The sequence below is a fragment of the Anopheles maculipalpis genome, chromosome X, assembly GCF_943734695.1.
Source record: "Anopheles maculipalpis chromosome X, idAnoMacuDA_375_x, whole genome shotgun sequence".
Lineage (NCBI taxonomy): Eukaryota > Metazoa > Arthropoda > Insecta > Diptera > Culicidae > Anopheles > Anopheles maculipalpis.
In genome coordinates this window covers 13,656,021-13,668,842 of record NC_064870.1, presented here as the reverse complement: position 1 = coordinate 13,668,842, position 12,822 = coordinate 13,656,021, and the positions used below count along the sequence as shown (strand labels likewise).

Below are 12,822 nucleotides of genomic sequence, written 5' to 3'. Positions count from 1 at the left end.
GTGATGGTTGGAAGCGGTGTTGTGCTTGATGGGGGAAGTGTCTGTTGCTGAGGTTGTGCCTAGGTTGTACCATACGTTGTTGCAGTGTTGGGAGATTATGCTGTTGGTAAAGCGAATGGCATCTCGGCGAGAAAGGGTGTTGTGTACTTCTGCTGAACGAAGCCGACCTCTGTTGGCCAAACAGTCTGCTATCCCGTTTCCGTTGTCGGGGACGCAAGTATGGAGTCTACGAGCTGAATGTGGGGAGATCTTTGGAGGTTCCGTGTTCAAAAGCAGCCAGAACACTGGCACTGTCGGTGAAGATGACGTTCGATCGGTCGGCCTGCAGTCCTTCGTCGGCGGTTTATTGCATGGCTATTGCTTCCAACATTTCATGGAATCTAATGAACATTGTATAATAACACCGAAATACCCAGAAGCTCCAGATAGGGGTTTATAAGGAACACAGAAAAATCGACCCTTATTATGTACACACAAACACAAACCGATAGCTTTATTTGAGTTTAGTTAAACTTATACAAAGGACCTTTCATTTACACATATTAGTATGGTGAATCGTGCGATTTGCACGAATTCATTTGCCAAGAGTTTTGTTTTAACAATTATTTTACGATTTCTTACCACTAATATAAATTGTATGTTCCATCACTTCCAGATCATCTCAATATACTTAAAAGGGCAAAACTTATCTTAATCCAGCTTGGTTTAGGCGGTCGAGCTTAAGTAAACGGTTAATGCCAAATTTGGGTACACAATTTTAACAGCATCTTTTAAACCCGCCATTATTGGGGTGGCACCGGTCTTCATACGGCAGGACCGTGATTCAAATCCCATCCGGACCGTTCCACCGTAGCCCAACTACGTCTTAGTTAGCCATTCGATGGCCGGCGTGACCTTACGGTCGTTAAGCCAAGAAGAATCTACTATTGGGGTTGGATTGCTCATTAACATGTGAGGTGATTAACATGAGAGGTGAGACCTTCCGGTAGCTCCGCGCTCACTGAGAGCGAAGAGCTTGTAGAGTGCGAAGAGCTACCTTGTATGGACGAAGAGATCGACCATCTAAATTAGACTATCTGAGATGTTGATCTTGATCCAATCGGGATATTGCCGTGCTGTAACTGTAACCCTATTTGTCACACTATATTGTCAGGAGTCATAAAAAAGCGAAACAAACTAAAACTGTACAATTTCTTGCACATGTATAGAACTTGAGACTATCCGGATTGAAAACGTACGTTAACGTGTATTATAATTTCGCTGCCATTCTTATTCTAGCTGTCTCTGCTTATACAGCTGCTGTTCTTAATGAGCGCGAGAGCAACAAAGGCTGGGAGATATGTTATGTGTTAGATCGTTTAAAAACTAATATAAAATAAAAATTTATCTAAAATTGTTATACCTTTCGTGTTTTTTCTGTGGTCAACCTGTTGCAAAATTCTCCTATATTAATATATGATAGGATAAAATAGGGATAAAATTATATGAAAAATAATATGTTGGACTAATATTATCAACTTCCTGATAATTAGATTGCAGAAAACATCCAAGCACTATAATCACCGACGAACCGACGTGACACTTGGACCAAAAAAAATTTTAAAAGTTGTCCCCATATTTCAACTTAAAAATACGCTAGCACCCTCTTAATAGTAAATCGCTTACAACTCTACTTTGACACAAACGCGAAACTGCCAGGACTTCTACTATGGTAGATAACAGTATGGATCTGTATGTGGATTGTAATTGATCCACTTCTCATATCTTTCTTTTTGGTTTAGAAACGCATTACGTGATTTGTTGGCATTTTTTGCCCAATTTTTGGTACAGAAACTTGCCTAACCAGTCGTCAACAGAGTCGTTTTTGAGAGAAGTGATCTCCTCATTTGAAAAAGACAGTTCGTTCGTGTTGGACTCTTTTGTAACGCAAGTGCCACACATTGGTTTGTCGGTACTATAATTGCAGTAGTGTAGAGTCTTTGGCTGACATTGTAAAACAGAGAGGGCATAGTATTCCATAGTATGAGCTCGCTATGCGTTAAAACTTGCTAATAGTGGGAGCTAGTGTTGGATCGTGAGTGGCAGAGCTAGCTCAATCGCTCCGCTCACATAACTGAGCGTGCCGAGCGAAGAGCGCTCTAAGTGAACAGCCCACTGAGCGCCCTTCTGAGCGTAATTCGCTCGATGTGAAGCTACCTCGCGTTCACCGTTCTTCTAGGTGAGCGTGAGCGGTTCACTCCGCGCAGTGAAAAGAGTTGCTTGACCCTCCGCTTGGTGTGGTTGAACATAACTATACACAATTTGTGGGGAAGCGGTCGCAAAAGAACACATTTTCAGTTTGATGAAGCAATCAAACAGTTAAAAGAAAGAGAGACGTTGCCAGAAAGAAGCGATACTTGAACGGCACTCTACTGTGGTGGCTGACCGTAATAGCCGTAAGCGCCCTGTGGCGGCGGTCCTTGCGGACCGGGCGGTGGCATCTGCGAGTTTGGCGGACGTTGCGGATACTGCGGATAGCCGGCCTGGGCGGGCGGATACTGACCCTGGGGCACGGGCAGCGGTGCGTACGACTGCTGGTGGTAGGGTGGATGGGGCGGATAAACGGCCGGTCCTGCTGGACCCGGTGCGCCCTGCTGCTGTTGCTGTTGTTGCTGCTGCTGCTGCTGTTGCTGTCCGGGAACGACGGTTCCAGCCGGTTGCTGCTGCTGTTGCTGCTGATAGCTGGAAACCGGTGGTTGGCCGTGCTGTTGTTGTTGCTGTTGCTGCTGTTGTTGGGCGTTCGGTGGTTGGGCGCTGTACGACCCACCGGGCGGCATCGAACCGGCCCCGACCGAAACACCACCTCCAGGATTGGTAGCGGGGTAGGAGGAGCTGGTGGTGGCCGGTATGGCGGACGATGGTACGGCTCCACCAGCGGTAACGGCTGTCTGTGGTGGTTGCTGCTGCTGCTGTGGACCGGGATAAACCGAAGCCTGCACTGCGACCGTTCCACCAGCACCGGCTGCACCCGCCTGCCCGGTACCACTGGTCGGAATGGGTCCGGTTGTGTTTGGTGGGCCGGTACCAGGGTAACCGGTGGGATATTGGGGCTGTTGTGGCATCGGATAGCCTGGTGTTTGGGCAGGATAGCCGCCGACCTGGGCTTGCGGTGGATGGCCGCCCTGTTGGCCGGGTCCGGCCGGTTGACCGTATGGACCGTTCGGGCCGGCTGCAGCAGCGGCTCCACTGCCGGCACCAGCACCCGGATAGCCTGGGTAACCGTGGGGTGGTGGAGGACCACCAGGACCGCCCTGTGGTGGATACTGTACTGGTGGTTGCCCTGGCGGTCCGTAGCCAACGTGAGGCTGCGCATTCGGAGCGCCGGGCGGAAGTCCTTGCTGGTAGGCACCGGGACCAGCACCAGCTCCGGCCGCACCGGCCCCACCCGCACCCGGATGCTGTCCGGTGGAGGCGCCCGGATACGGCGAGCCTTGCACTGGCGGTGGCACCTGTCCACCGGTAGCTCCGGCCGGTGGTACACCCGCATGATGGTAGCTTTGCGGTGTGCCCGCATTTGGCGGACCGTAACCCTGGCTCGGTGGTGCACCGTACGGCGAGTAGCCCGTTTGGGCACCATACGGCGCTTGGTTCGGGGGTGGATAGCCCGGATAGTGGGTGTGCTGTACGTTGTAGGCAGCTCGCTGCTGATAGCCGGATGTTTGCGGTGGCAATGGCTGGCTGGCGGGTTGCTGCTGCTGTTGCCCACCCGGACCAGGTATGCCCGCTGCCCGTATCGCTCCACCCGGACCGGCATTTTGTTGGTTCACCAGACCTTGTTGCTGCTGTTGTTGTTGCTGTTGACCACCGCCAACAACGGGCGAGTTGGACGTCGGTGGCATTGGTCCACTGGTGCCCGGCGCACGGTATCCTCCCTGTTGATTTCCACCACCAGTACCACCAGCACCACCCATCACCACATTCTGGCCCGGTTGATTCGGCACCTGGGGTACGGTGTTTTGTCCGTGTCCGGTTGTCGGCACACCGGACTGTTGACCTGGCTGTTGCATACCGCCAGCAGCCGGATTTGGTGGTCCGTGCGGATTGTGCTGCTGCTGGCCTGGCGGTACCACCACACCGTTGCTTGCGTGCGATTGACCTGGCTGTGGTTGTTGTTGCTGCTGTTGCGGTTGCTGCTGGCCTGGCGGTGCTTGACCAGGCTGCGGATAGCCCGGCATTCCGGGTTGTCCAGGACCCTGTCCCATCATGCTACCATCGTGTGTTGGCGGTGGAGGTTGCTGCTGTTGTTGTTGCTGTTGTTGCTGCTGCTGCTGCTGTTGCTGTTGTTGCTGTTGTATCGCATGCAACATTTGTGGTGGCTATACACAAGAAAAGTAAATTACGATTGGGTACGGCTTTCAGGAAGCACTTCTCACTCACTAGGCGTAGGAACTCCGGAGTGGTTTAATGAATCCATTCCGACTCCAACGTATAAAAACCGGAGTACACTCCGGAAAAAATCCAAAGTTTACTCCGGAGTTAGCTCTGGAGTTTACTCTTAAGTAAACCGGAGTTAAATACAGATTAATAGTTAAGTACGGATTAAATCTGAATAATCCGCAGTAATCTCCGATATTAACTCTAGATTCAATTCCGAGTTGCATTGCGGTCACTCCGGAGTTAACTGCTGATTTTACTTCGAATTCAATATCGAAATCGCGGTTGATTCCGGAGTATTCCCGCATCCTTCCAATAAAAAAAAAGTATTTGTTGTGTAACACGCATTTGTTCATTTGTTAGTAATACAGAGTTTCGATCCATATTTTACAAATCTTTTATGGGAATATTTCAAATGAATGTATGAATACTGCAAGATCGTTGTGGCAATTTGCAACCGTAGAATGAAATTTTGCATTTACTAAGGGGAATTGCGGCTGTGGAGTTTTGCAATCAGCGCTGGTTTAAGGATGGAATTAGTACATATATTTTAGAAAGATTAGAAACTAATTTTTGCGTTAAACACGTTAAAATGTGAATGTTACGGCGTGTTGGTGTAAACAAGCTATTAAAGCCAATTTTTCATCTTGACTATAAAACAGAAGAGAACGAAACGCTCAGCAGAAACTCCACTACAGAATTGCAAAGTTCTACAGTCGTGTTGCATATTTCCCCTAGCTGGATGCAATATTCCACAATATAATTGCAAAGTTGCCCAACATGTTTGCCATATATGTTTGCCTATTTGGAAAATTCCGCTACCAGATACAAATGTTCCATCATATGAATTGAAACCCTGTATACTCGGTGTAAGTTTCGCTTTTCTCCATATCTTTCCCCTCACTTTCGTACTGTATTTTTCATAATTATGTTGTACAAAGGCCATTTGTTTCAATATGCTTCCTCCCCACCGATTTCGCTTTTCCAACAACATCAACATTTTTTTCTGGTTTTTGAGAACACCCTTCGCATGGTAACTGGTACACATAACTCCAGAACTATCGCGATTTTTACGCATGCAGCTCTACTGCGTCCAGCCAAAAAAAAAAAAACCAGTCGGTGGTTACAAATAATTTTTATGAGCTGACTTGTTCTTCTTCGCTTAACGACCTACGTCGTCACGCCGGCCATCGAATGGCTTACTAGACTTGTCGATACCACGTTGGATAGTTGGATAGTCAGACCTCTACTATGCGGGTACGGTCCGGATGAGATTTGGACCCCGATCTTGCAGTGTAAAAACCGGCGCCGCTGTTGCTTAAACCACCACCTTGGCCGCCCCTGGTGATCTGATTAACATTTTCAGATTTCTTTGAGTTTGTGTACGTGGTTTAATACACATTTCATTAATTGTTTCTTATATTGTTGTAGAAAAGCCATAAAACAGAACAATGCGATAGTTTATCCAGTTGTATTGCTACCTCGAACATTCAAATCGTTTACAACAAAATGATCAAAGCATCAGCCTTGTTAATCATAATATTGTTAAACGATATTTTATTTCTTATATAGCATATATTATCTTACAGTTATATTGCAAGGAATACGTCTGTTGATTACATATTACCTCTGTTGTCTGTTGATTATAATTACCTTTTTGTGAGTATTATGCATTGAAATACGTTGTTCATCGTTCCGCAAACAACCAGTCTAAATCACTGTTTAATGTTGAATTGCCCATGACGTGACTTAATATCAATATTGGACTCGATTTTTAATTTTTAAATTCAAAGAAATGAATATCCTATTGAATATGCAAAATTCATGCATCAACATCGGCAGAATTGTTTTACTATAAAAAAAAATAATCCACTTGAAAAGTTTGGGACCAGTCATAATGACTGGTAGTTCTGGTTCTGGTAGTTTAAATATTTTTTAACTAACCATCCAACTATAAGGAACATTTTGATTCTGCTTCCCACCACATCAATAGATCTTCTTTAATCTTAAGTGGTTCTTCGTTCAAATATAAATCGAGTTCCGTTGCTGCACTTTTTGTTACATTCTCTACGTCTACTTCCTCTGCAAATGTACCAATGCTGCCGGTATTTTCCTCTCTGTCTTCTGGTGACCAGAAGAAATAATCAGATGTGCCAGGTACCGCTGTTCCACGTAAAAGGATGTTCTCCAAAAAACAGGGCGAATATTAACGGAGAAGTCAAATCGGTTGGGAGCACATTAAAACGAACTGCTTTTATACAACAATCGTGAAGCCAACTTATGATAAATGCACTATGAAGCTGAGGGAGAAAGCTAAAGAGGAAAATGAAATTTTGATGTAGATGTTAATGATGAAGCAAAAATAGAACTGAAATAAACTAAATCGGTTTAGTACGAATAAATAAACAAACTTAAATTACAGAATTTTTTTTTTGTTTGGGAGAATGCATTGCTCCTCGGAGTTGACATCGGAGATTACTCCGGATTAATCCGGAATGCCTCGGTGTAGGATTGATCCGACTCCGCGAAAAATGAGGATTTACCCATTTGTACGCCTCAAAACGCTTACCGGAAGCAGTGACGATACATTCTGCTGCGGATCGGCCAGATTCGCCAAATAGACCAGATTGCGGTGCAATGCCACCTGATACGACATACTTTCGCTAGACTTGCCGGCAAACTGGAACTCCTGTATCGTCTGTATCAGGCCCGCATTCTCGTCCAGTATCTTCTGTATGTGCATCGAGCTCGGCGGTGGCCCCTGGCCACGGTTCGGCGGATTACCACCGCGCCCACCTGCCGGATTGGCCGTTTGCTGTGACTGGGGGGAAAGGGAACAGAATAGGGTCGTTTAGGAGAAAATCGAACCGTTAAAACAAACGCACGGAAGTACCACTTTACCTGCTGCGAATAGGCGAGCGACATTGTACCGACGGCGTACGAGTGATGGCGCGTTACTCCTGAGCACAAAATGAACCGCTATGACGCGTTTGGGTGTAAGATTACGGACCACTCCGATGTACAGCCGCTCCCAATTATGTCGAATACGGTGGTACAGGGGTCTATTGGCTTGGCAAAATGTTCGTAGCAAATTTAGGTAGCAACACAAACATTACCAACAAACGGGTACCACCTCTTTTACACGCCACGGTTTCCCCCTAGAGCCCAACACGTAAAAGACAGAACAATAGCAAAGCGCTTTCCCAGTTTAATGACGCCCGCAAGCCTTACTTCTTCTTCTTCTTCGGGCTTTTTGACAGTGGTTTTCTCCTTTTCTTTTTTGCTCTTCCGAAAAGTGTGCTCAAATGTGCGCTCAAACTGTCAAAAGTTCAAATACGATCCACTCAGTTCACAATCACCTTTTAACGCGAGAAACATAATTTTCTATTGGGAACTTGAATTTCGTAATCTTGTGTGATGAAAGAAACATTTCTACACCACGAAAACCTGTTGTCGTATTGTGATAAGTGTATTTTTTTTAAATAGAAAAACTAAATTTGATAAAAGATATCGAAATATTTAAAAAACACAATCAGTACTTTGTACGTAACGTAACGTTACATACGCGTTGTAACATAGGAAGGAATAGGAACAAAACGGTTCGTTAATACACAACATATTTCAGGCACCACCAATTCAGACCAGCAAATTACACCTAAAAAGAAAAATTACATATCAATTTAAAATTCTAGTTGCTTATTTCATCTACATTTCAAGTTACTGCAATGTTTCTTTATTTTACTTTAATATAAATTTTAAAACTAATTTCAAAATGGCCTTGCCCTGGCTTATTGCACCAATAAAACACACAAAATAATAGAAAAATAAATATAGAAAATGCTAACATAAATAATGAACAAGAAATCGAATAAGAAAGAAACAATAAATTAAATGTTAAGGTCGCTGACCACACGGAATTTGGAGTTCCCATGAATATTTGTGAAATTTTCCCACTTTGAAATCGTTTTTTCGAGAACCTGGCGCATACACGACCAAACGAAGCAACGGAGAAAAAGCTGAAACTGCAAAATTAGGATTTTTTGACAGTTCAACATCGATTTCAACAGCTTGGAGTTTCCCATGGCCCGGGGCCTTTATATTTCTCAAATCTTCTAATTTTTTTTAATCTAATAACCTTTGATTCTACTAAAATGCAAGAAAAAAGTTTTAAAAATAAATAAAATGAATTTTTAGAATATAAAAGAAGTTTATATTCTCAAATTCATTTCCACCCTGGAAACTACCTTACATCGGTTCATTTTTTTTAAATGTTCGAACACGCTCAATGGAAAATAGCTTTGTAGAATTTTAAGACAGTATACATGACCCGAGATCTCTAAAGCGAAAACTAAAAATGCTGAATAATTTGTCCAAAACATTTCGTTTTTTTTGGACCGTCATAATCAATTGTAAATAAAATTTCGTTTTTTTTTTCGCCAAGCATTGAACATCTGTGCTGATGTCTAGCATTTCAACTATCTCCTCTTGGCCGAACGCACAGTGCGAACAACCACTTGCCAGTTGGAAATACTGAAAATCGCCAACTCAGCTACCAACCCAAAAAACGAATCTCCGAAGACTTTATGCTCTGGAGTTGCCGCCCGCGTCGATCTGTTTGTTGTTACGTTCGACGACAACACCCACGCAAGGCACAAACAAAACATGTCACCGTTGACAGCGCAGACCCCATCTTTGGCCACTTGGGAATGATAAAGCTGCTTACGTCATAAAAACGAATCAGATGCATACACAGCGAGGAAAGTAATTTCTGTACGAGGCGAACACGTTCAACACAACAGACAACTGCAGGCACACACAAGAGGGTGCAAAGGCGTGCTAATTCGAAGGCCCAACGTTTGCACGTGCAGTTCTAAAACGGTGTCAACGTCGGAATCTCTTGTTTTCGGAAGCCTCACCGCGCTGCAATTTGTGTCGGAGCATTGTAAAAGTAGGCCACATCGAGGGGGTCTTCTTTCTCCTACCAAAAAAAAAGAACCACTTGCCCATCAGATCCATTTCTTGGGGCGGATGTGAAGCGAGAAAGAAAAAGAGAGTGTGTATGTAACAAAAACAATAATCCAACAACACTTTTGGTGCGGTAAAGAAGAAAAAAAGCATCAAAAAAGTATCTGAAACCTTGTGTGCTTCATACGGAGCGCTACAAACCTAGGTTCCTAGGTCCACACACACAAACACATTCCTGGAAAACCGAAAGGCTCTCAAAAAAAACAAAAAAACCCCCCACAAAAAAGAGGGCGTCAGAAAAGGATCCACATCCCATCAAAGAGATCGAAATGGGCGAACCGGAGTACGAGAGTGTGGTGCTGGTAAAGCAGGAGGTGTTTGTGTACAAAATTCCACCGCGCCAGAGCAACCGGAGCTACCGGGCGGCCGACTGGAACCTGCTCGACCCGATCTGGACCGGGCGGTTGCGAATGGTGGCGAAGGGCCGGTCGCTGTGCGTGAAGCTGGAGGACAAGAGCAACGGTACGCTGTTTGCGAACTGTCCGATCGAAAGCTATCCGGGTGTTGCGATCGAGGCGGTATCGGACAGCTCGCGGTACTTTGTGCTGCGCATCCAGGACGGGAATGGGCGAACCGCATTTATTGGGCTCGGGTTCGGCGATCGGTCCGACTCGTTCGATCTGAACGTCGCACTGCAGGATCACTTTAAGTGGGTAAAGAACGAGGAAAAGATCGAGAAGGAGAAGGTGGAACCGAAGCAGCAGCTGGATCTTGGCTTTAAGGAGGGTGAAACTATAAAGATCAATATGAAAATTACGGTAAGTGTTATGTGCGCATTATAAATATATTTGGTGGCGTCTATTGGTAACATGAAGGCTCCCAGTAAGTTTGGTATAGAGATATAGACTTCTTGGTTTAATTACCTGCTTAGTCATGTCGGCCATTTAATGACCTACTACACTTCCTTGATACCACACAGGTGGTTGGTCGGTCCTCTTTGCATGGGAACGGTCCGGATAAGATTTGATCCAACTAAATCTAAACTAAATTTAGAACCCCGATTACTACACCTATTATAAGGGACGTTGTAGTAGGTAGCCTTGTACTATTGGCACAGGAGCTTCGTGTTTTGATGTACAGGAAAGTGTCCTCGGAAGTAGTTGTCTATGATCAATCTTCACCCTCACTCCCCTGGCTCCATTCCATCTACGTTCTCCAAGGGGTTTGATCCACCGATGTATGCGGATATGGCTCCGAAATTTTCTGACCAACAATCTCTCGACGAGATTTTTGTTTTATCAAACAAGAAACAGAACAAGCAGATTGTTCCCCCACCCACATTATACCTAGAGGCTTCGTCATAGCAGCGTACAGCGCTATGCTTCATCATGCAAATGGAATGTGTTGTATAGTGGGCATTTATAGTATTCCTAGAACACATTATCATCCGAATAACATCACCTAACGACAACTCATCCTCTCATTCATCTCTCTCTCTCTCTCTCTCTAAATATTCTTTATCAACGTCGTGTATTTTGTTGCTGTTTTTTGCAGAAAAAGGACGGTTCGGAGGTATCGTCCCGACTAACTGGCAAGAAAACGGGTGCCGGCGGTTTGCTGCCCCCACCGCCGGGTGGTAACAACAAGATCAGTCCACCACAGGCCGGTTCACCCTCCCATCAGCCCAGCTCATCGGCGTCAGCCGCCGCCGGACAAACGGAATGGGGTGAATTTACTTCCGCCGGGTACGTACAAAAAACTGCGATAATTAAGTGCAGTGTGTTGTGGAGAAGATTGCATGAGCTTTCTCCCCCTTTTATCACACATATACGCACACAAACGCACAAAGTTGGTTTGGTTGTTATCATCATATGATGCTCTTCAATTTTAGGGTGCAAAGCACAACGGCCGCTGATACTGCCGCAACACCCAGCAAAACCAACGCCAACTGGGTGCAGTTTTAAAGTTGGTTTAGCACGGGTACGGGACTTTCTTCTTGGTAAGCGAAACATCCTCATCCACATCATCATCACCTCCGGGACTCATCAGCATCATACAATTTTCGGCCTGGAGGAGGTCGCTTAAAATGGCTGCCGCACACGTTTATTGTGAGGGGCCATCGCTGCAAGAAGGTGTACTTTAGTTTGAAGCAAGTATGGATATATCGAACGATGCGTGATCTTTACATTTAAATTAACACACATACACAGACAGAAACACACATACACTCAAAGTAGTAGCAGAAGGCACGGGCCAAAACCCGAACGAAAGGTACTCTATGTTAAGTGAAACTATGTCCGGAAGCAAAAACTAATCCGGATAGAGAATAGTATTGTATTGCGGTATAGTTGAAGGATCAATGCATCCACACGCATACACACACACATACAATTACACGCAAATGTGTGCTCGATGATGTATAACATCGCGCACGAGACGGAATAAGGATGTGTCAGCACGCGCTTACGTGACCATCTCTTTACTATCCTACACAAACACACATGTTATTTGAGAACGCTTATATACGTATGTATTAGATATACGTGGTGGCAACAAAAAAGGATATCTAGCTGCATATGTATATAATACACATAATCTGTAATAACAAAGGTATATATATATATATATATATATATATATATATATATATATATATATATATATATATATATATATATATATATATATATATATATATATATATATATATATATATATATATATATATATACATATATATGTATGAACTCGTATATATATATAAATAGAAAATAATATAGAATTCGTTCCGTTGAGCAGATATAGCGTTATTGACGCGTAGCGTAGCAGATGTGGATTTAGATGAAATTGTGTGACAGTGACAGTGGCGAAGTTATAAAGGATTAGAATGAGGATACAGAAGCTTAGCCTATTACACAGTTTCGGGGTGGAAAAAAACATGAATTCTGGAGCTGGAGTGAAGCAAATGAAAGGAAGGATGTGGAACAAAACACGGTTTGCATACTTATATTGTTGTTGCTATAATTGAGATAAAAAACAACACACACACACACACACACACCCTATCTGTCCCCCACCTTCCTCCACCACCATCTCCCTTACTGAGGTAGAAAAAAAAATGGCGATATGTTATTTAATATAGTAGGGCGCAAACTATCCAAAGCAAGATGCATGTGTCACAGAGACTCCATGGGAGGGGTGATGAAGGGGGCGTGTAGAAAAAGAATTCTCGGCACCGGATGGCATAGTTCTAACTTTTCCCGATCATCTGTTGCGTAGCGATTTAAACGGATTTTTTGGTAGAAAAAAAAGGCGGAAAATTTTGAAGAAACAGAAATTATAAGCTTAAAAAGGTTCCTTAATTAGAAATCTTTAATTTGATAGGTTTTTCACCAATCCTCCCCCCACTCCTTTTGTAGCTCAGGAGCTTTCATTGGAATACGA

At 44.3% G+C, this 12,822-nt stretch overlaps 3 protein-coding genes across 3 annotated transcripts in view; 1 reads left to right on the top strand and 2 right to left on the bottom strand.

Annotated features, from left to right (window-relative positions):
- LOC126563172 (early endosome antigen 1-like) overlaps positions 1 to 12,822 on the bottom strand; it is a 169,515-nt gene that overhangs the window by 143,026 nt on the left and 13,667 nt on the right. The gene's annotated exons all lie outside the window — the stretch shown is intronic.
- On the bottom strand, positions 2,409 to 7,338 carry LOC126563710 (basic salivary proline-rich protein 2-like). Its single transcript, XM_050220357.1, has 3 exons — positions 7,315 to 7,338; positions 6,983 to 7,240; positions 2,409 to 4,355 (listed from the first exon to the last, which is right to left on the bottom strand). Exons 1-3 carry the CDS (start codon positions 7,336 to 7,338, stop codon positions 2,409 to 2,411), a joined length of 2,229 nt encoding a protein of 742 aa, XP_050076314.1.
- On the top strand, positions 9,708 to 11,348 carry LOC126559927 (NECAP-like protein CG9132). Its single transcript, XM_050216093.1, has 3 exons — positions 9,708 to 10,196; positions 10,933 to 11,123; positions 11,270 to 11,348. Exons 1-3 carry the CDS (start codon positions 9,708 to 9,710, stop codon positions 11,340 to 11,342), a joined length of 753 nt encoding a protein of 250 aa, XP_050072050.1. The 3' UTR covers positions 11,343 to 11,348.

Coding starts and splice junctions, on each gene's coding strand:
- LOC126563710 (XM_050220357.1), bottom strand. CDS start 7,338: ATGTCGCTCGCCTATTCGCAGCAG. Junction 7,241..7,314: donor CGCTCGCCTATTCGCAGCAG/GTAAAGTGGTAC, acceptor TGTTCCCTTTCC/CCCCAGTCACAGCAAACGGC. Junction 4,356..6,982: donor ATGTATCGTCACTGCTTCCG/GTAAGCGTTTTG, acceptor TCTTGTGTATAG/CCACCACAAATGTTGCATGC.
- LOC126559927 (XM_050216093.1), top strand. CDS start 9,708: ATGGGCGAACCGGAGTACGAGAGTGTGGTGCTGGTAAAGCAGGAGGTG. Junction 10,197..10,932: donor AGATCAATATGAAAATTACG/GTAAGTGTTATG, acceptor TGTTTTTTGCAG/AAAAAGGACGGTTCGGAGGT. Junction 11,124..11,269: donor GGTGAATTTACTTCCGCCGG/GTACGTACAAAA, acceptor CTTCAATTTTAG/GGTGCAAAGCACAACGGCCG.